At 35.9% G+C, this 23,029-nt stretch overlaps 2 protein-coding genes across 4 annotated transcripts in view; both read left to right on the top strand.

Annotated features, from left to right (window-relative positions):
* LOC125686392 (kinesin-like protein KIF18A) overlaps positions 1-23,029 on the top strand; it is a 70,247-nt gene that overhangs the window by 6,551 nt on the left and 40,667 nt on the right. The gene's annotated exons all lie outside the window — the stretch shown is intronic.
* Positions 1-23,029, top strand: part of LOC125686412 (kinesin-like protein KIF18A) — a 99,346-nt gene that overhangs the window by 66,780 nt on the left and 9,537 nt on the right. For 2 of the 3 annotated variants that reach the window (XM_048930371.1, XM_048930369.1), the window contains exons 6-13: positions 2,026-2,223; positions 5,640-5,816; positions 6,581-6,655; positions 6,909-7,015; positions 11,747-11,909; positions 13,201-13,365; positions 14,473-14,594; positions 15,817-16,055. The exons of the other annotated variant lie outside the window; for it this stretch is intronic. In XM_048930371.1, the coding sequence (XP_048786328.1) occupies positions 2,026-2,223; positions 5,640-5,816; positions 6,581-6,655; positions 6,909-7,015; positions 11,747-11,909; positions 13,201-13,365; positions 14,473-14,594; positions 15,817-16,055 (1,246 nt within the window). The remainder of the gene's footprint in view (positions 1-2,025; positions 2,224-5,639; positions 5,817-6,580; positions 6,656-6,908; positions 7,016-11,746; positions 11,910-13,200; positions 13,366-14,472; positions 14,595-15,816; positions 16,056-23,029) is intronic. 3 annotated transcript variants of the gene reach the window in all.

The raw sequence follows: 23,029 nt of genomic DNA, 5'->3' as shown, positions 1-23,029 counted from the left end.
ATGGTTATTGCTAATAGCTTTCTTATGACTTCTAAAACTAGTATAGTATTTCTCTGAACTCGAGAAAAGGGACAGATTTATTTTTTAACTAATCTATGTGGGTTCATCCTCTGTTTGTTTTTTCCTGGTGTCCTGGTGCTGGTGGTGGCGGGCAGAGCAGCCATGATAGCATAAAATGCTCTGGTTGTGTCTTAGTCCCCATAAGCCACTGCAGTCAGCTAGATGGAATGCTTGACAGAACTTAATATTCCTGGTTAAATGTCTGGATAGTCTGACTTCCTCACAAAGTGAAGCATCTCAATATGGAGACTTGACATTGCCATGTCATGGCTCTACAAGCATGTTCAGCAGTGTAATCAGAGGCACAATTCTTTCACAAGAACAGTTTGATTCTATTCAAGGGTGGTGTCAACAGGTTACTGTAGGTAGCAAGACTGTGTGTGTGTGCGCGCGCATGCTTGGTAGTGTTCCTAATACGCTTCTTCTCTATAGTGAGATAATCCTGAAATTTTACTAGCTATCAATAAAGACACTCAATTGCTAACTAGGAAAGCTTTTACCTTACTGCTGGAAGTCATTCTTTGTTTTGTTAGATAATTGTGTATCTCAACGGTGTGATTTAAGTAAATATCTACTATTGTCGGTTTTCATAGGAAGACATAAGGCATTGCAGCATTGGATTAGTTGTTCATTTAACAATGAATGGCCTTTTTCCACAGAAGTGACTTGATGCTTGAGGTTGTGAGGGGGAATATGTCATTTATACAAATGTGTGTGTGGGAAATAATAAAAATAAGTTGTTTAATCTTAATACTACATTCTGCACGTGACACTTAAATGGGATAATGCTGTCAGGAGCTACATTGATACAACATAACTGAAAGTTTCAAGTTTAAACTAATGAGTATTGCTTTAAGCTAAGTAAATTCAGAGCCGTACACTTCTTAAATTTAAAGGGGGGATTTTAGGTACTTTGTCTACCTGTGGTCCTTATTAGCAGTTCTGGCATCTCTAAGAAATCAGTACAAACTAGTCAGCCCGTACTGTAAGTAATTGCTTATGTCAATTTGCAGCTATTTCCTTTATTTACACAACACTGAAAGGGTTCTGTTGATGAATGAAGAAACAGGGAGGATTGTGCTTTGGGGCATTTCCTGTATCTTTTGGATTTTTATAAAAGCTTGAGTCATAGAACATGATTTGGCTGTCACTCCACCTTTCTCTAGTTGACTAATGGTTGTTAACTGTATATTGTTAGAGTGTTACCAGCCTGGAATAGCTCCTTGACAATAAAAAATACAGAGAAATGGCTTTTCTCTCTTGTTCTATGTTGATCTCACTAAAATGGTACAATGGGTCTTGATTGTATTGTTTGATGCAGAAATATTTATATTTGGTATAGACTTGTTTACTCCCCCACAGTGCAATGTGACAGAAAATATGAAGGGCAAAGAGGGGTAGGTTGGGAAACCATGTGGTTCAAAATAAAGGCAGTCGAAGGGGGACAGAAAAAGTTACTGCTCTGGAAAAATGCAACCAGTTCTGTCACTGGGTAAGATGTTCCATGGAATATATCACTATTTGGGTGAGGTCTGCTCTCTGAGTCGTGTCCCCTCCTAGCTTCTTGCCCACTCAAGCTGGCTGGAGTTGGAGCAAGGGCTGACTGAGCAATGGAGAAGGCTTTCATGCTTTGTCAGTACTACTCAACAATATGAAAACATTAGTGTTCAACTGTCCTAAATCTGAAAGACAGCAACATAAGAGCTTGTACGAAGAAAGTTTACTACTTCTCAGCCAGATACAGTATACAACCATACTCAAATTTTTTTTTTTTCCTACCTGAAGCAGGTGAACTTGAGGAGTCAGAAATGATGTTCCACTAGGACAGATTGCCTGTTGATGAGTATGGAAAGGCTTAACTTAGAATGCAAAAGGATTCCAATGAGAATTTCTGGTGATGTTAGAGTAATAAGACGCTGCATAGTGGTCAACTAACTTTTTTTTTTTTTTTTTTTTGCCTTGTAGATTTACTTAAGACAGCAAGACAAGATAGCTAGCATTAGTCAAAATGTTTGCATCGCCAAAATGTCCCTCATTGACCTCGCAGGATCTGAACGTGCCAGTGCTACAAATGCTAAGGGAGCTCGTTTTAGAGAAGGAGCAAACATTAACCGCTCCCTGCTAGCTCTTGGAAATATCTTTAATGCCTTGGCAGATCCTAAGGTACGTGGTGCTTTCCCAAACCGTCTTCGACTTCTAGTCTTGTGGAAATGTTTTTGTACATGATAAGCATTAAGTGTTGCATCTTTTTGACTCTTATTGTTTGTTTGTAACTTCCTCATTGCCTGTCACCATGGAGTATATCAGAAAATGTATGTAATAGGGCCTTTATTCTCTTAAGAAATAGAGCCTCTGTAGACTCTGCTGAGGGGTGGGATAGGGAGGGAGTTGTTTTGTTAACTTTTTAGTTACTGAATCATCTGATGTAGCTTAATTTTAGCCACGTGAGCTTTGTTGCTGACAGTAACTTCCATATGAAAGAGAAACAATGTGTTTTAAGTATCCTAATTTCATATCTGATTATATCGATGATTGGAATCATTATCCCATGGATTGCCTTAAGGTTTACTTAGATAAACTAAAGGTTTAGGATTTTCCTTCACAAGAAGAGTGTTGAACGAAAATGTCCTATACTGTGTTGCTTAAAATCAGAGCAGAAATCCTAAGGTTTTAAACTGTTACAACAGTTAGGGATTCTGCCCATCATCACAGAATCGCAGAATGGCCAGGGTTGGAAGGGACCTCAAGGATCATGAATCTCCAACCCCCTGCCACACGCAGGGCCACCAACCTCCACATTTCATAGCAGCCCAGGCTGCCCGGAGCCCCATCCAACCTGGCCTTAAACACCTCCAGGGATGGATGGGGCATCACAGCCTCTCTGGGCAGCTGTTCCAGCACCTCACCACTCTCATAGCAAAGAACTTCCCCCGTTATCAACCATGTATGAGTCTATTAGGTTTGATGACGTGCATCTGAACTGTTTCTTGTTTGTTTGTTTGTTTTTTTCTTACCTCCTAATTCTTTCCATTTTGTGAAACACACGTTTTGCACAGTAACAGAAATTAATGGATAACTTTCTAACCAGTTCATCATCATAATGGAGATTCATTTGAGAATTCTTTTTATTGATTTGGTAAAAGGGCAGTATGTTTTGTACATGGAGACCACCTTACTAATCTTCAACTTTTAAAGTGAAAAATCAGAAGTATCCTTTTGTAGAAGGAAAAAAGAATAGCTACTTTCTGTAATGTGTTTTTGGAGAAACTTATTTCCTTTCTTTCCACCTCAGTTTGTGGTTAAACTCATAGACATCATCTGATTGAATGTGTGTTGTACTGTCAATGGCATGAGAACTTCAAATAAATGTTGAAAAGCAGAATTGAAATGATACAATTATTTATCAACTGCTTTTCAACAAGATGCTGTTTTTTGTGCATCAGGAAAAGCTTTCATGGACATGCTTGCTTTCCTGTTTCTTCTGTAATTACTTTTTTTTTTTTTGTCTTTCTGTATATTTGACTTGATTATTGCAATCCATTTCTCCCCTCCTATTTTTTTTTTTTTGTCAAGATTGCTTCCCTAAAGTATTTCATACTGCTGCTAATGTTCCCACCTGTCTTTAAAGAATACTTTCCTTTCTAGTGTTGTCATCGTACCTTGTATATGTCCAAACCTGTCTTGTCATTAAATCTCTTACTAGAGATTGTTGCTGTGTACTTATTTCCTGCATTGCCTGGGAGGGCCTTGCATTTCCTTATCTACTTTTCTAGTGAATGCTACGTTCTCATCTTTGTTTCTCTTATCTTCTGGCTATAAACTGACTTTCAAATAGGCCAGTCAGAATCGTTGTATTTCCTTTGATCTTTTCAAAGTATTATCCTGTTTCAACAAGCTTTTTTTATTTTTAAGCTTTGTCCCTATTCTAGTATTTTGTTGGGTGGGGTCTGTAAGGTATATTTGCTCTGTATGCAAGATGTTACCTGTTAGGTACAAATGTCCAATAGAAAAAAGTATAGGTATTTAATAAAACAGTTTTAAGATAATTGTAACAATGGATGTAGTTAAGGTACTATAAGGTACTTTTAAGGTACTACGTAGGTAAGGATACTATATATAATACTTCCCTTCAGTTACTTTCCATTATAGTCATACGAGGCAGAAAAACAAGAATCAGAGTGTGTCTTCATTACTCCTATGGATAGGGAATGAATTTGTTGTCTAGTCAACACGATATTTTCAAGAAAATAAACTGCCTCCTTTCTCATCTCCAGAATAATATCCTGCACTGAAAATTTGATATTGAGATATATATATATATATATTTATATACAGGAAAGCTTTATTCCCTATTCAGGAATGGCTGCCAAAAATACAACTTTACTTACACAGAGCTACTTCTAAATTTAAAGGGGTTTAATGAATTTTGTTTGTTTTTTACCCTATTGAGTGTTTGCTGGTTCAGTTATTTGTGAGGACTGTTAGCAGAGATTTGAAGAGCAGGGTAGTATGCCCTTCTAGTCAGTAGTAAGTTGTTAAATCTCAACTGATCAGTTAAGGGGGTTGCCCTATCAGGCTTTCCTGCCTTTGGCTACAAATGTTCTCTACCTTGCTGGCTGCAGGGTCTTGTTTCCCAGATCACGAAATGCCTTTTTTGTTTTGGGTTCTATATCCCAGTGTTTATTTTGAAGGGGGAGACAAGGTGTGCATTATGGATTTGATTGGTCTTTTGTGCTCTTTCGCCCACCTTGTTTGTGGCAGTAAATTATTCTCTTGATCTGGCTCAGCAGCTCAAGGGAAATGGCATGAACAGTTGTGTGAGAGAGGGACAAAACAGTCTGAATTTTTGCCAAACTCAAATCCACAGCTTGCACCTCTTGGTCAGCTAGCAATTTCTCCTTTCAAATAGGGTAAATGATCAAAGCTTTTATTTCCTGTTACGCTGCCTGGCAAAGCTGCAGACTTCCCCTGCCGTCTTGTTGGGGTAAAAGGCAGAATTTAGAACCTGTACCATTTTATATAAGTAAGATAATTCACGTTGACGTATTCAGTATGGGATTGGGGTACTAATTGCTTCTGTACTATGAGATGGAGAGTGTAAATGTAATGAAGGAACAAGCTTTACTGAGCAAACTCAGGCAGCTGAGTTGCTTGGAGAGGTGGTTGAGTCAATATCATTGCAGGTAATCAAAACTCAACTGGACAAAATTCTTGGCAGCTTGCTGTAGCTGAGAATGCTTTGAGTAGAGGGATCTCGAAAGGGACTTCAACCTCAATCACTCTGAACTGAAATGGTTTGCATAGCCTACTTTTTTATGTTAGTTGCTCACACCATAAGAATTTTTGTTATATTTTCGGACATTGGGAAGTAACCTGAGCAACAATTCTGCTATAGGGGTATTAAACAATTCTGAGAGGTTTAAAGCAGATTGTAAATGTGATTTTGAGGAAGTTGATTTATGTAAAAGAGATATTGTAAGTCTATTTGTCATGTTTGGTGGTATTCCTGAAAGGGTAAGCAAACACTGAAGCATATGTAAAGTACAGCTGCTTAATACATAACAATGTTTTCTTTATAGAGCAAGAAACAGCACATTCCTTATCGAAACAGCAAGCTCACTCGTTTGTTGAAAGATTCCCTTGGAGGAAATTGCCGAACAATAATGGTAGCTGCTGTTAGTCCATCCTTTATGTTTTATGATGATACCTATAATACTCTTAAATATGCAAACCGAGCAAAGGATATCAAGTCTTCCGTGAGTATATTGGCATTTACTGATCTTCTGTCAAAGTGTAGTAATATCTTCTTAGGAGAAGGGTTATTTCTTTCAGAGGACTATTTTCAATTTACTTACCTGTTTTTCCTCAACATTCTTTTGTTGTCTCTTCTTTCTTCATCTTGGTGTTTGTTACTGAGAGTGAGCTGAAAAGATTTTGTCTTCTGAGCCTCAGATTTAGAAATAATCTTCAATTGGTGAAATCCACAGCCAGTTTCAGTGTCTTACCATTCTGTATTCAGAGCTCAGTAAAGCACATGAAAGAAGTATCTGAACAGTTGTGCTCGAGCCAGTCCAGCTCTGTCACAAGTAGGATTCAACTGGAGCTGACAATCTGAATGAGCTTCTATTGACAAGTGGAAATCCGTTGTGGCTTCCTGTCTTCTGCTCTGTAGTATCTATTTAGACTGTTGTGATTTTTTTTTTTAAGTGACTTTTTAATAATCCTTTGTACTGTGATACCAAAATTTCTTTTACATACTATGGAATTTTACTGTAATTTCCACTTTTGCATAGTTTTTTATTTTTAATATTTATTGCTGTTGTAAGGAAAACTATATGCAGCAGATGACATCAAAAGCTAAAAAGTTCATTTTTGTGGCCAAGCCAGAAATATATTCATCCCTTTCCTCAGAGTATAGTGCAAATGTAATTATGTAGTACTTAAACACAGTCTGTTTTTATGCAGGGAAATTAAAAAAAATCTCCTTCATGAGTTATAATTTGTTTCATTTCTTTAACAGTTGAAGAGTAATGTTGTTAGTTTGGACAGCCACATAAGCCAATATGTTAAAATCTGCAATGAACAGAAGAAAGAGGTACGTTATGACAACATTTTAACAATAGATTATATAACTGCTACAAGCTTGAATTTTAAAATAAAGTTAATGTGATTGCACCTACAGGGCAAATATTGTCCTAATAATTCTGTGTTAAGTTAAGGAATGTTCTTTTTTTTCAAAAAGGATATCACTTAGTGCTATTTGTAAATGTGTTGAGACAAATGCACAGAAGGATGGTTTCAAAAATCAAGGGAAAAAATCCAGCTAAAAGGTACCTCTTTTGTTTAAGATCATGATGCTGAAGGAGAAATTGCGAACATACGAAGAAAAAGCAAGCATCCATCGAAGCCAGGATTCTTCTGTAATTTCAAACCATCAGCAAGTGGAAATACAAAGGTAAATTGATCACATGAAGATTTTTTTCTTCAAGACTGGGGTTTTCCTGATTATAAATAATAAATATGTAGTAAAATAATGTGTAAGCAATATAAAATAGATAATAATAAAATAATAAAAATATCTGTAGAGTGAAACTACTCTTTCAGTGTTGGTTTTGTAACTCCTAACATTGTTTTACATAGAGTAGTGCAGTACTGCCACTCCTGTTCAGAAAAGCTGAAAAGGTGAATTCAGAAGGCAACAAGTACTTGAGGAAGTGTACTTGAGGAAGTATTTTAACTTACTAGGCAAACTATTCAACAAAATCCTGTGAGATAATCATGTAGCCTGACCATCAAGAAGCTGATATGACTCACTGACATCATGAATTAGATCTATGGTGAAGGTCTTATATCTATAACTACTTTCTTGTGAAGTGTTTGCTGATAATACTTCTGTCATGTAGATATTATGGTGTGGATTATATTGATACCCATAAAATTTTTGTTTAACTGCTGGTACCAAGAATTTTTGTATGTATGATAGGAGATGGAATCTAACTGGAGTTATGAGCTTTGAGAAGTAAGCATATGATTATTAAAATGTTTCCGTGATGGGATTTGTTAAGCTTATCTTTGCCTTCGTTACTGAAATGAAGCTATTTCATTGAGAAGTTAGGTATTTTTGTCCCAAAGCTACCAGTAGTCTTCTGTATAACTGTGCATATGAAATTGTACCACTGGCAATACAAAAGATGTTTAGGACAAATGTTCTCCTAGAAGCTCCTGTTACTCTGTAGGAGTAACAAGTTCATTCTGAGTACCAAAACCTAAAGACTTTGAGGGGGAGGAAAATAGCAACTTTCTTCAATCTCAGATGTATAAACTACTATATTGTATTAACTACCATATTATAACCTCAGTTTTGAGATAAAATTTACATTTCCTTTTCTCTTGAGTCTTACTCTATTTTGAGCCTATACTTAGCAATGTTGCTGTGAAGTTATTTTACCTTGCCTTTAGTTTGGATCTTATTTTCTTATTGTATTAGTGAAAGAACCAACACCTGCAAGTGATGTCTTGCTAAAAACTTTTTAGAACTTGTGTGCACATATGTATAAAAAAATGTATGTTTGCAGACCTGGTAGTGTCCTACTATACAAAAATGAGATGACATTAGTGAAATATTTTCAACTTACAAACAAGATCTGTCCTGAGCATTTTGTCTGTGTGGGTAGCACAGAGCTGGCTTAGGGTTGTTCACCGAGGTGTTGTTATTCACAGTGAAAAATCACTTCATCTGCTAATAAGATATAACTAACAACTGCCAGCCAGATAATCAATAGGAGGGAAAAAAAGGCTGGGGGAGGGATGGGGTAGAGAAGGAATAAATCGAGCAACTATTAAGTATACGTAGGCTGCACAGGAGGACAGAAAAAGAATGATAAATGTAACAGTATAGGTTAGTGTTGCATTTGAGTGCTGTGTAATAAAATAACACAATATGCTTTAGGAAAGGGAAAAGCGTAATAGAAAGCTTTGTGATAAATCACTGTGGAGTAATCTTGTGGGGTGATGCAAGCCCATTCTGTAGGACTTGGAAAACTAGACAGTCCTAGAGTAAGAGAGAACAGTTATTTTTTGTTAATGGGAAACTGATCTTCGTAACCTAAAAAATGGGAAAATAACTTTCTTGTAAGGTATTATAGCTTTTAAGTTATATTATCAATAAACTGGTTAAGCCTAGACTAGTAGAGATAGTATGTTTCTGGGAGAGGTATAGTAGAGTTTCTGTAAGGTTCGGTTTGTAGATTCTAGGAACATGTTATCGAATGGAAATTGATACTCTACTGCATATTAAAAAAATAACAAATCTATATGCAAGTTCTAATGCTGTTGTTTCTGCTCACCGCCAGGTTAACTGTTTTACCAGTAACCTTTCAGGGTGAGGAACAGAGGGACGTATGAATGCCAGCTTTCAGCAAAGCCACTTAATTTGTTTTTGTGGGCTGACAATGTAGAATGCGTAAATGACAGCAGATGCTGTTATGGCTGACAATTATTTCATCAGTAGTACCCTTCCTGTGCGATTTGGATGGCAGGAACTGGAATTATTCTTTCACATGGAAACTCAGTCACATTAGTAGGCTGTTCTTTCCTATTGCTTTTAGATTTGTCAACCTTCAAGATGACTTCATGATGTTCCTACCGATCTTTCTGGTGTGACAAGAGAATACTTAAGATATTTATATGTATTTGTTACACAAGTCAGTATATCTATACCTTGAGAAGGTTAGGTTTTGGTTTGAAAGTCTCACTGGGTCTGTCCCTTCATATCTCATCATATATTCATATCTCATCATATATTCCCGACATTTATCCACCTACTTAGTTCAGTTAATACTTTCACTGGCCTCTTGAATGTGTTTTCTACCTGGGAAAACCTTCTGAGATAACAGTAAAAATCCATTTCTTCAAATTGCAGAAATTTGAAAATGTTTACTAAAGTAGTACCCAACAGGATTTCATGGGAATTGAGCTAGTATTAAAATCTTCCACACTCTTAGGGCAGACTTGACTGTTTAGCAACAGATTAGGATCTTGGAGATTTTTCAAGGAAAGGAGGTAATTTTGTTACATTTGTTTGGCTAAACCTAAGCTTGTGAAGGTTCATTGTGTATGTGTTTTTTATCTGCTGAAGGAGAAGAAATTTATTATATATTGTTTAGAGATGTATTGTTAGCATCAAGTGTCTGGATCAAAACCAAAGAAATTACAGCTGTTAGGTATCTTTGGCTGTGCTTGTGAAACCTCTTCAGAAAATAGTTAAGAAATTGTGTAGGGGGAAATGCTTTTACTTACTGGATATTGGCTGTCTCTTCATTCATCATAAAGTACAAGTTTGATATTTTATTGGAAAGAGATGGTAAAGTGTCATTCTTATCTGCAAAACGTTAGCAGTTTGGACGAGTTCCTTATTTAACTGTAAGTTTAAGGGGTCATTTAATGGATTACTTTGTCCTGTCTAAATATTACCACTTTTCTACCGTGGCATATATACTACAGTTCTGTGAAGAACATTCTTTGTTTATCTATATTCTTCTCTCTTCTATCTAAATCAGGGTTTTGACTGCTATGGCTACACCAATTCACAGATCCCTAAATTAAGGGTATTTGAAAAATTTTATTAAAGCATACTAAGTAATAGTATTGCATGATGAGGATTTTGAGGCTAAGCCTCAAAAAAAAAACAACCAACAAAGATATCTTCCAGTGTGATCTGAAAGGGGTTTAGGCTCACTTAATTACTCTTCTTGCTCTTTCAAACCTAGAAGTCATTCCTGTGCTTTCTGTTGACTAAAGCTAGGATACGTGATGTCTGCCAAACTTTCAAGTCTTCAGCCTATTGATGCAGACCTTGGACACTGACTTTGGTACTGCCACCCATGCGTAGGTCTGTGAGCTCTGAAAGTAGGTAGTCCAGAGATGATTATATCCTGCATGTGCTTACAGGTTCACTCTAACATTAAGTGAAGAATAGGAAAGATTCTTTCACAGAAATAAAAGTATGCTTACTGAGAAATCCCTCTCAAAGCAGGAGTTTTGCAGAGGCTTCTCTACTTGATACTGTAGCTGGGACACTGATCCTTATCTACACAAAAGGTTCATTTATTGGTACATAGTGATAATAGTTCCTAATAATTACAGAGTGCAGGAGGAGATTCTATTCTGTAGCTTCACTTAAACTGTTTGCAGAATTTTACTGTTGTTAAAATAATAGAATTTGCCATCACTTCTCTGCTGCTGTATTTCCAAAGCAGGTGGGAGGGACTGTGTTTCTATGGATACTGTGGAGGCAAAAAAAAAAAAAATTTCAGCTGCTTGTGCAAACATTCACTCATAGGGTGACTGTATAGATAGTAATAGTGTAAAGTAAAAGCAGTCATGTTCTGCAGGAGAATATCTTACTCCTTAAAGAAGTTTTTCTAAATTCACTGTGTCTGTACAGATCTTTACATCAATACAGTAGCGTTGTCTGGAGAACTTTGGGCAAGACTCCTGGGTTTCTGAAACTATAGAAAAAAGTTACCTGTTCTTAAAATGCAAGTAATAAGACAGTTTGGGCTGTTCAGAATTCAGATTATGAAATTGCTGCTTCTGAAATGTGTTGTTTAAAAGTTAACTTTATGGCAAGAATGTCTCTTCAGCTTGTTCTCTACTTCGGCCTATGCTCAATTTTATAGTAACTGTACAGCATTTCATGATGCTCTGTAACAAACACTGTATAGCAATCTAATTTTGCATATCTTTAGAATGCTTGCATGTTTAACTGTCACCTTATGTGAGTATTATCTTGGTGTCATGATTGAATCTTTTTGACTATTCTGGACTGCTCTTGCAGTATCTAGGAATGAAGGGTGAGAATACCACCACAGAAACTTACATTGCAATGTGATAATCTTTCTAGGCTTTCTCCTTATGCTTGTTACTCTAATTTGCGTTGCAGACTAGGGATAAGCAGATTTTTGAGTCCATTTAGACATTAGTCTAGTTGGAGTAACTTCTAAGTATCTTCCATCACTGTTTCCCCTATTAGCCTGAAAAGCGCTAAGGTGTGATGCATGTTCTGATTTACAGCTTGGATTGGAGACTTTCCCAAAGTAAAGGATGGCCTGTGTGTGTGCTTGCATGTAATAGTAAAGTACTAGTAGCTCACTTGCTTATCTTTGTGATACTTCACTTGTAATAGATACAAAGAAGTTCTTAAAAATGTGTTTGCAAACCGTGAGGAAATCAGAGAAGAATACCTGAAGCTGGAAATGCAGCTGAAAGTCAGTACACTGAAGGCTTATTATCAGAAACGGTATCATGAACAAACTCAACTGATATGCTCTGAAGAAAGAATAGAGAAGGTGAGTTGTCTAAAGTCCTAAAGTATTTATGCAACTTAAACAATTAGCTACTGCTTTGTTATTTATGCTGTTGATATGGGACACTCTGATTAACACTCAGATAACGTTCTCTGTATTAAGGTTAGAAATATTATTTTAATGCCAGTCAGGCTTTTTCCCCATGCCACATAAGCTGTGTGTTTCTGCTCATTACTGTTAACTGTGAAAACTTTTTTCAGCTGAACCTTCTGCAGGTTGGAGTGTGTCATAGTTACTTAATGCCTTGGGAGACTCACGGTGATCTTGTCCAAAAACTGTGATAATGTATGGATGGTACAGCCACAGAGGCTGTTATGAAGCTGATATAACCATGTGTTGTTACTAATCCTGTTCATAAGGAGAAACACTGACATTGTGCTAAACAAGACAGATTCTTATTGTTTCCACTAGTCACCAGAGCCATCTCTGAATAGCTGTTTATGGGCAAGGTCACGTGAGCCAAAATCATGTTTAATTGCCATGAAATATAACTCAAGAGTATGAGGCTAATTATTAACAATTGATGTTGCACTGAATGCTTGCTTCTTTCTAGAAGATCAAGGTAACATCTAGTATTTTAATTTCTCTGATACAATTTGACTTAAATGCTTTATGTACTCATGAAACTAGGGGTGGGGCTGATTTTGATTAGTGACAGTAACAGTCTGCGTTGAGCTGAAGGTGATAATTTGCAAGCTACTATTTTTTTTCAGTAATTCACAAGGCATTTGGTCCAAATAGAAAAAATGTCGCAAGTTTTTGGTTGTCATTAAGACATTTCAAGTGACTAACGCACTCTAAAATTCTTTCATGTCATAGAAACTCTGAAGTAATGCTTTTGTCCAGTGGGGCGCAGTTGTTGTGTTCATAGTGGGGGTTATGTGCTCACGCACAATTTCATACAAATGTTTCTTAAGAGCAGGCTTCTGTGTTGGATCTTAGCAGTACTGCACTGAAATGCTCCAATGATTTTTTTTTTAGCCATTAGGTAACTTACAGGGTGTGCCTAACAGTCAAGCATCACTGGTTCTATAAGTACAATAAGTTTCTAACAAGAGTAGGCCATAATAATGGTAAAATTAAATGAGTATGGGGAGGTTTACATGTGGTTCAGTGATGCTCCATAAGAAGAATGAGCTATTTTACTTTTATTAAACTAGTCAAAAATGTGAAATATTTGCTGTGTAAGTATATAGAATTATTTTATAGAGAGATGCTAGAAAATATCAGATGAAAGTTGCCACTTTCAACGCTGTGTCTCTTTCAATTTTAGGCCACTTGCAAGCGGGATCATATGCTTGCAAGGCTTAGAACCTACTGTGCACATGTACAGAAGAAGAAAGAGGAGAAGATGGAACATTTTGAGGAAAATACCAATTGGCTGCATCGCGTTGAAACCAAAATGCGCCTCCTGGATCAAGGTGGCTGTATTCCAAAGGTAAAAGGCCTTTCACTTCAAGGGCAGATTTCATGCGCTGTAAGCAACATGTGACTCAAGGGTAGATTTTTCTTCTTTCCATCTCCCTTGTGGTTTTGACTGTGACTAATTCTTTCCGAGTGGTTTCAAAATCTAGTGTTAAGTATTTTAGATTTTCTACCGTAATGGTATTGTGTTGTTTGTACAATCATTCCGTGTAAAAGTGTATAATTACCTGTAAAAACACATTCTAAAGGTAAATAAATGGTATGGCTGAGCACTTGAGACAGCTGCTTGAGAGTTGATCCTGCTTCTTGCCCTACACTTCTGTTCTTACCTTCACAGTAGGTCTTAATGCTTGTCTAAGCATGCCTAATCTAGTTTTTATCTTGGCAAAAAAAAGAAGAAAAAAAAAATTCATTTCAAGGTTGCGAGAGAGGTGAGAATCAGGGAAGAAATTGTGTTAAGCTCTTTTCCAAGTTTTAGCAACTCGAGCTTGATGCAGTCCCAAGTGAACACCTGAGCTGGCAGAAGGGGAGGGATGAAAGCATGTACAGGAAAAAAAAGATGAGGAAAAGAAAGGGTTAGGATTTTCCTCTCTGCCTTTTGATTTCAGTTGGCAATTAGGCTGGCTTGAATTACATTGTGCAATGAGCACTTGTATAACTCAGGTAATGGAATATTTATATTAGGATGACTAAAATTTTTTTATACAGTAAGAGTCAATTTTAAAGTATTTCAAATAAAATATTGGCATCACAGGAAGATAACTGAATATGAGGGAGACTTGTTCTAGTCAGCATCACTGAAATCCAAATATGGAGCAAGTACATAGGAAAAGAAGCAAGTGTATCTTTGGCCATGCACATGTAAATACATGTGTGCCTGCTGGACTCCTAGAGCTAATTAGAGCACACTCATCTTTTTGTCAATTAACAAAATATTTATGCACGTAAATTAAAATCAAGCAATTCACAATAAATTTATTAGAATACTATTGATCCATTTTAGCTTTACATTTCAATAGATCACCTATTAATATGATTATTTTTCATTTTATACTTCAGTTTCTCACTTATAATTTGATCTACTGTTGTTTGGTTTTTTTTCCATTGCTAATTTCCTAAGGAACTGCATGAAGATCTTCAGTGTTGCCATTTAAACCTAGAAGTTAAGGACCTGAAAGCCCAGATTGAGCACATGCTGTCTCTATTGTCCTTTCAAGATCAGCACTATAAGCAGATGGAAAAGTAAGTACAATTTCAGTACAGGAGGCCTCTTTAAAACTTCCTTTTTGGCATTTGTAACTTTGGGATGTCTATAGAACAGACAGTTAAAACAGAAGCATGATTTTTCTCACTTTTATCTTAAGATTAGAATTGTTTTCTTCTATAAAAAGGTAAGGAAAATAATAGCTTGGTAAATCTTGCTTTCTGTCATTCTTTGTTTATCTGAAACTGAGCACTGTGTCCATCACTTATTTTTACTTCATTTTTCTCTGCATAGCTTTAAGGATTTGTTAATAGGCTACTGTATCTTTTTTTCACTTTTATGTTGAACAGTACTGATTGCAATTTGTGCGTTTGTGTTTGTGTCTACAGTGCAGGAAATTAAATGCTTCTACCTGTACTAAGAATGTTATAATTAAACTGGTATATATGTGGTCAGACTGCAAAAAAAAAAAAAAAAAAAAGCTGAATTTGAAGGTAAATATCAGCTCTGTCATCAGTCTCTTGAACCTGTTGAATGCAGACCTTCAGGGTGCAAGATATGCAATGAGAAGTAATCACAAAGGTCTTCCATAAATAGATGTAAAATGTATATAATGAAATAATTCCAAAATGAAATAACTGGCTGCTAGTCATCATTTGGAGAAAGGGTATTTAGGATAAGCTTTACAATAACAAATACACAAACCTTCAAAGCTGAAAGCCAAACACTTAACATTCCATTTCTGTAACTTCAAGTTTCTCATTTGTTTTTTTTTTGTTTTTTTTTTTTTTTGCATGCACATCCCCTTGGCTACTGTTTGAACCTAGAGCTTAGTCTTGCAACCAAGGCAAGAGCTAACAAATTCCTTTATTCATATACATTTCTGAAACTTCTCTCATTTGAATTTGTTTTGCAGTTGTGCGTGCATCTTATCCTTAATTTTAGAAAGTCCAAATTCCGTCAGGATATGACAACTATTTTTGCACTGATTGAGGGATCTTAGAAACAGTGAGGAAAAACTGAGACATTAAAGAAAAACTATACTTGGAAAATTCTTATACTGAAATACTTGATTTTGCTAAAGAGAAAAGTTACTCAGCTTAGTCAAGAATGTTTTTTCCTAGTTGAAATTTTGTGGAATGACATAAAACAGATCTCCAGGGTGGAGGAGGACAAGGAAAAACCCTTGAATTACTAGTGGTGGCAGCAGTGCTAGTAGAGACCAGATTGTGATTTAGTCACATTTGTCTTGTTTTACAGAGTTCTAAATGCTTTGCTTCCAGTTCTTCGCAAGCAGTATCTGACTTTGAAAGAAGCTGGGTTGACAAATACTTTAACTGAGGCTGAATTTGGAGAGGTAGAACAGCTGATTCAAAGACAAAAATCAGTAGTTTGGGCTGACCAGACTGGGGATGATGAACAGAAGGAAAACCGTGAGCTAGACGTGTCAGCTATCTTTGCATTCCCACAACTTGTGAACAAGCAGAAGACCCCATGCTGTAAGTATATAACTAATTTTTTCTCTGTTGGAAATATTTAAGTATTTCATGAAAAAGCTGCATCTCATTAATGTGTAGTGGTGGATGCACACTTCTGCTAATATTGAGGGTGAATGTGAAACTGAGATTCAGGGCCACTTTCTGTACAGAGAAAAAAGTGAATGCCATTCCTTATTAGATACTCTTTCAGTGGCCAGACACTTTTAGGAGCTCAGTTCTAACAAATAACTCCCTTTTATCTTGTAACATGGCCCGTACATCAGTGTTCCTAGGTACTTTGTAGCATTACTAATCTATTTCAGTCTCTCAGGTGATGTTGATGTTGATGGAAAAAGTTCTGGTGTCAATTGTACTATAATTATTTCAAAGTGATTCTAAAAGTTAAGCGGCTACTACAGTTACTCAGCTTGAAGTTATATTTGAGCAGAATGAGCTTTCCTGTTAATTGTGAGTTTACCTGGAAACGATTTAGTACAACATCTTATAAGTTTATTTCTCGAAGGATCAAAGGTTCTATTGTGAAATTGGCTCTTTTGCAGTGTGATGACGGGCACATGAATTCCCCATGGCTCTAGACAGCTGTTTCTTCTTATTTAGATTTTTTTCCCAGAAAGCAAACAAGTTGCATTGGAGTATTTGTCCTGAGGGATGGTGAATTGGCATCTCAGAGCTGCTGTGGTGCAATGCTTGAATCTTCTATTCTGGATAGGTAACACTCAGCACACTTTAGCTTTCTGGGTAAAGCTAATAAATTGTAATAGTGAAAGATATCTATAGGTAACAAAAAGGAAGCTTTTAATAATTGTTGTGCTTCTCGAAAGGTGGTTGACATGGAGAAGCAGTAAGCCCTGGAGCACTGTGCAATTAGTTCCTTGCTTTCTTTAGCTTTCTGTTATTCAGCTTGCTCTGGGATAGAGAATTGCTCTGCTCAAGTTCTTTTTTCTCAGTTTTCATCAAATGCATGCATGATTTTGACACATTAATACTGCTGTTGATCATAACCAGAGCACTGACCTGTTTATTTTGCTGTATGCAGCATAATGTCAGATTGTATTGTGTGGGCTGTTTCTTTAAGATACAGAATCGTTTGTTTTAGCACTCGAGAAGGAAAGAGCTGTTGCACTTAGGGCTCTGCCCATGCTAGTCAGAGGCTCAGCAAGGTTAAAAGCAGTTAGTGGCTTACGTGGTTGTCCTTCTTAGAGTGAGGGCAGCAGATCTCAGTGGGAGGCAGCATTCTTTCACTCTGCTCCAATTATATTTCCAGTGCAGAAAGGAATTGGATGTATTATCACAAGTTGCTGGCAGTCTTTGGCAAATTACAGTAGTCGTGATAGAATCTGCATTGCTTCTATGATAGGATACTAATGAAAATCTATTTTGCAAAGCTTTATGAAATGATTTTAGAAAGTTGCTTTCTTGTTCTAGTTATCTGTTTATAAACAAAGAGAATACAGTTTAAAGTTAGTTTCCTAGTCTGTTTATTCTGTCACAACAAAGCACATTTGTTTAGTGAAAGAGTTGAAGGTGTTCTTCTGTTTTTTGTCAAAACTCCTCTGAGAATTTAACCACTGTAATATCTTGATTCCAGTGCTAGAACTAGAATTCTGGGTATTAGCAGTTTAGCTCACAAAAAAAACTCAATTCAGATCATGTTTTGTGTATGTATCCAGAGAAGTGCACTTGTGGAGAGAATGGAAGAGGCTCTTTTCCCTCATAATTTTGATTGTGATTATCTGCCTGGAATTTGTATGTTCAGCATAATTTCATTTTCTATAGTATTTAAAATAATGGTGGGCTTGTGGAAGTGTTAGTCTGACTGTGGAAGGAAAAATGTGAATTTCTTTAAACCTTTTATATAATGAGAACTCAAGATTTGCACAGAATGAGTTTTCCCTTTGACCTCTGTCTTGTAAATGTGCAAGGCAAGCGTGAAGCAGTGCTGCTAGCTAGTATTCATGTTGAAGATGCATTACTGATACACTAAGGCCCAAGACTGGAACTCTTCTTTTTTGCTTGGGTGTTAGGGGGAGAGTGTGTAAATAGATCCAAATACCATTTCTGTGAACTCTGTAAACTGTAGCTAAATATTGATTGTAGAGATTGTCTTGTCATATGTGGGATATTGTCATAAATTTAAATTTCTGTAGCTTACTTACACTAGTGCAAGCTTCACTGTGGAGTTCTGGTTCTGTTCTGCCTTTCATCAAATGCTACACCAGATCTATTCTTGCTCAGAAGCACTAAAATCATTATACGAATGCCTACAGGAACTTTTAAGGCATAAACTACTCACTCTTGTAGAATCATAGACATAAGTTGAAGGGTTGTATTGCAAATCTGCATGAAGTAGACATTCTCCAGTTCTGAATGTTCAACTTATGGCTTTCTAAGTAAATGGACACGTTATTTTTGAGCAAGACAGATTTTTCTCTCCAGATGTAAATGGTGTCTTTGCCTAAAGATGTTCGTAGAAATCCTTATTGTGTTTTTATTTTTGTTATTCTGTGTGGAAATAGGAAAAAAAAGTTTCATGTGCTGCTTGTACCACAGGCAGGAGAAAAGCAGTTAGGAAAAACTGTCTTTCAAATGGAAGTTATGTAACATGAAAGGATATGGTAACCAGGCACATCACGTTTTTTCTCGTAATCTAATTGTGCTCTTCCTGTTTGCTTTGAGCTTGTAGAAATGCATTATGATGCTCCTAGGCTCACCAATACCTGATATTCCTCATGAAGAGTCTACCTCTCTCTCGCATTCTTTCTCATTGGCAGCATTAGTTGGTGGGCTAACATGAAATAAGTTTTCTTGAGCAGCTTTTTCCTCGGGGGCAATTCTTACTGTAAAATTTACTGCTCAGCAGGTAGCCATCATTCTACAAAACCTTGTAGACATAACTGTATGGGATAACAATTTCTACCAGGTACCACTGTATTGAGAACTTGACATTTGAAATGGAATTGGAATTGAAATGACAATTGACTTTGCATAATGGAATTTTTAAAGTTCTAAAATGGAGGACTGTGATCAGAAAAACAAAGTTTATTAACATATTTATAATTTTTACATTATTTTAATCTTTGTGCTCTTTCTAAGAGCACAAATCACGTGTGTTTGCACAGTCATTTCGTACACGTTGGATGCTGGAGGTAGAAAATAAGTAGTCCATTTCAGCTGAAAATAAAGTGACTTAAAAAAAAATTCCAGTGGAGCACAAAATAAACGCAATGAAATAGCTCTACTTCAATTGTTTTTTGAATTCACTTGAAAAATACTTGGAAGTATTACCTGATGTTATGCTATGGAAATAACTTCTCTTTTGCAGAAAAAACTAATAAAACTATTAAGAAAAAAAAAACAAAACACTGTAAATCAAAAAAAGAACATATGAGCATGGGAAAATGTGAAGAAGCAGAAAGGCAGCATCCTGATGAGAAGTAGGAAGGATGTAGTAATTTTTTTTCCTTTAAGATAAAATAAATTATTCAGAAATCCAGTTCCTTCTCCCTTAAGTCATTTCAGAAGTATGCTTGGCAGTTGTTAGCAGGAGCTGACCTAAGATCTTAGTGAACAAATGAAAAGGAAGATTTTTACAGATCCTCCCCACACCTTTAGCACAGTGTTATTTCATTATTGATATCACTTGTTTAAGGTGTTGGGAAGGAAGCAGTGTTTTTGCACAGAGACAAATATATATATATATATATATATATATATATATATATATATATATATATATATATATATATATATATATGTAAAGTGTGTGTATATACATAGTGTGTATCTGTGTTACACGGCAGTTACTTTTTTTGTATGAAAATCCATATTTCACCTATGATATAACTGCACAGACTTCAGCTTGTCACGGGGGAGGAGCAAAACAGTTAATTTTTTGAGATTTTATTCTTACTTTCCACAGTGTGAGTAGGGAGCAGCGATATTTTTCTCTTCTGTTTCAAATAAATACATTACTTAGAGAAGGAACTTCTGAAATACTCCAAGTGATTAATTGTGGAGAAAAGGCTAGCCAAGTTACTAGGTGGCAATTAAATGATTTGTCCCAATGAAACATGCTTCTGTAGCAGAAGGGAAGGGTCTGTAGCAAAGGAAGAGTTTGTGCTAGGTCAGCTGAGAAGAAATGATGGCTTTTTCTTGAACCTACATTTGCATGAAGGCTTTGGAGAAGATATTGGGGAAAAAAAAAAGTGACTGATGTTAAAAACTACTGATGTAGTACTTTTGGAAAATATAAATTTATCTTCATCTAAGCTTATGGAGTCAATTATTACGTGCTTGCTGAGGTTTAAGGATTGTATGCAACATCCATGCACTATCCACATTTACGTATAGAAACTACATTTTCAGGATAACATTACTCACATACATCTGTGCTTTAAGGAAACCACTTAATTCTGCCTATCATAAAACACGAGGCACTGATTGCAGGCACTCAGTTTTTAGTGATACATTTATCTTTTGCTGACAGCTATTCTGGAGGGAACCACGACATTTTTGAAATGCAAATTGTTGATGAGTGTTTTCTCATAGATTGGAATGCTTCAAGTCAAATAACTTATTGGATTATAATCACTGTCTCCAGAAATCCAATGCAGCTGAATCAGTTCTGTAAATCAAGAAAAGTTATGAAAGTGGGACCTTAAGTTTTGAGTTACTCCATTAACTGTGTATTTCCATTATCTGCTTCTGAAGAAGTAAGTCAAGCTAGTAAATGACTTAAGAATAAAGAACAAAAATGATGCTAAAGGTCAAAGTAAGGATCTTCATTCTCTTGTTCAAGGTGAATCACAACAAGAAGTATTTTGAATTTCTTTTCCAAAACACTGACTTCATTGGCTAACGGTTTCAATATGATCTTAAAAGACGCCCTTTTCTCTATCAGGAGTTTAAAAATGATGTAGAATTTAAGCTGAGTTCTAGTAATGCATAGAACTTAAAGAATTTCTTACATGGAAAAGCTCTCCTGTGTTTTAAATGCTATAAAGCTATGGGGGAAAGAACAAGATCAAAAGTCTGGCTATTCTTTCAACGTGTTTCTGTGGTCAAGTTATCAAGACCGTTAATTCTCTGCACAAGCTAATTAAAGCTTGTTGGCTTTGCCACAGTTTATGTAACTTTTCACGCTAACGCATTGTATGTATAGCATTTCAAGGAATGTTCTGTACAGGAGAATCTGTCTCTAATTTCTGGTTGTACTTTTTTTTTTTTTTTTTTACTACTCCAGGATTTTTGAACATAACATGAGATTGCTTCAAATTTACTCCCGAACAACACACTTTGATTTAATTGCCAATTGTTCGATTTAAATAATTCAGGAACGCTTACAAGTATTTTCTATGTTACTTGATTATACATCCTTAGCAGTTTGTGTTTTCTTAAATAAAAAAACCTTCCTATAACATGACCAGCTTAGTGGCATTGTGGGGGACAGGTTGATGGTTGGACTAGATGATCTTTGAGGTCTTTTCCAGCCTTAATGATTATAGGATTTTATTCTGTGACTGGAAATTCTTTAATTTCAGAACCTCTACTCTTGCTTATGTTCATTTTGAAGCCTTAACATGCTGTTTCCATAACATCTGAACCTACTTATATACTCTATTAATAGGTGAGATCTTTTAAAAACAATTATTTTATGAATGTACATTCCTGAGTTTTATTCATATTACTTTTAGCATTTTATTTTATCATTTTATTTTTAATTATATGCTACAATTGTTTTTTGTGAGTCCAGAATGTGTAACTTTATGAGCAACTCAACTATTTCCATCAAATGAAATAACACTAGGAAAACCTCATGTTAATGTAAATGTAACCTCATTTAAAAGTGAATTTAGACTGGTTTTGGCTGTTTAATGGAGAGTCACACAGGATTCAGAGCATAAACTGATGGGTAGAAAGCTATGATTGGTGCTTGCAGTTATTTCTGTGAATAGGAAGGATCTTGGCATCGTTTCAGGCATCCCATTTCCGGAAGCCTTACTTAGATTAGCAATGAGAGAATGAAATTGATTTACAGTAGGAAAAAAAAAGTATCCATTACTTCCCCCAGTGACAAACATCCAAAAGTGAAGTCAATTTATTATGTGGGATGACAGGAAAAGTTGGGATGTAGTTGTATATAGGAGGAAAATCATTAAAAATTGAAAAAGCATGCTGCTTGTATATAGGAGAGATTCCTCATATATTGAACAGCTTTTTCATGCTTGTCTTGTATGACTGAGTATTTTTCTCATGTGATGTGAAATGGTATTCCTGACCATTGGGACCCACAACTACGTAGCCTGAATTCTAGCCTTTTAAGTTCACAGCTGTTCTGTTTTCTGGGGGGTTGTTTCCTTGATTTCTGCAAAGCAATTGTTAAACTCACCTTCACAGTGAGGTGCCTTTGGGTCACAAGCAGATTAAATAAATGAAATTCATTCACTAGACCTCATTTGCAATGCGGAATTCCGCAAGTCAGTTGTTAGAAGAATCAAAATGTATGATTAGTATAGTAATTGGATCAATCATTGGTTGCTCAGAAATGTTTATTGAAATGAATACATTAATATTTGATTTTGCTTTAGCAGAAGAACCTGGCAGACTTAATTTAGAGTGTTTCCAGAAATATTCCCCTTATATGCATGTATTAACATCAGTTCCAGAAGACTTTTTTTTTTTTTTTTTTTTTACTTTGTCCTCTGCATCAATTAGATCTAGCCCAATTTATCATTTCTCTTGTCATTAATTCAACTTGCTTTTGTTGTGACTCATGTTCTGTAAATATTGCATTCTGTTTTTCATATTAGCTTGCGTTTCATTTCTGCAAATGTCTAATACTACTTTTTCTCCTGATAAATCTATTCTTCTAAGTAGCCTTTTGAAACAGGTAGTAAAAAGTTAAAGACAAAAGCCACCTCATACTGTTTGGGTGGTTGTTGCTCAGTTAGGGATGATTTTTACTTTTAAATTGA

Source organism: Lagopus muta, chromosome W (assembly GCF_023343835.1).
Source record: "Lagopus muta isolate bLagMut1 chromosome W, bLagMut1 primary, whole genome shotgun sequence".
In the NCBI taxonomy this organism is placed as follows: Eukaryota; Metazoa; Chordata; class Aves; order Galliformes; family Phasianidae; genus Lagopus; species Lagopus muta.
This window is presented reverse-complemented; position numbering and strand designations above follow the sequence as displayed.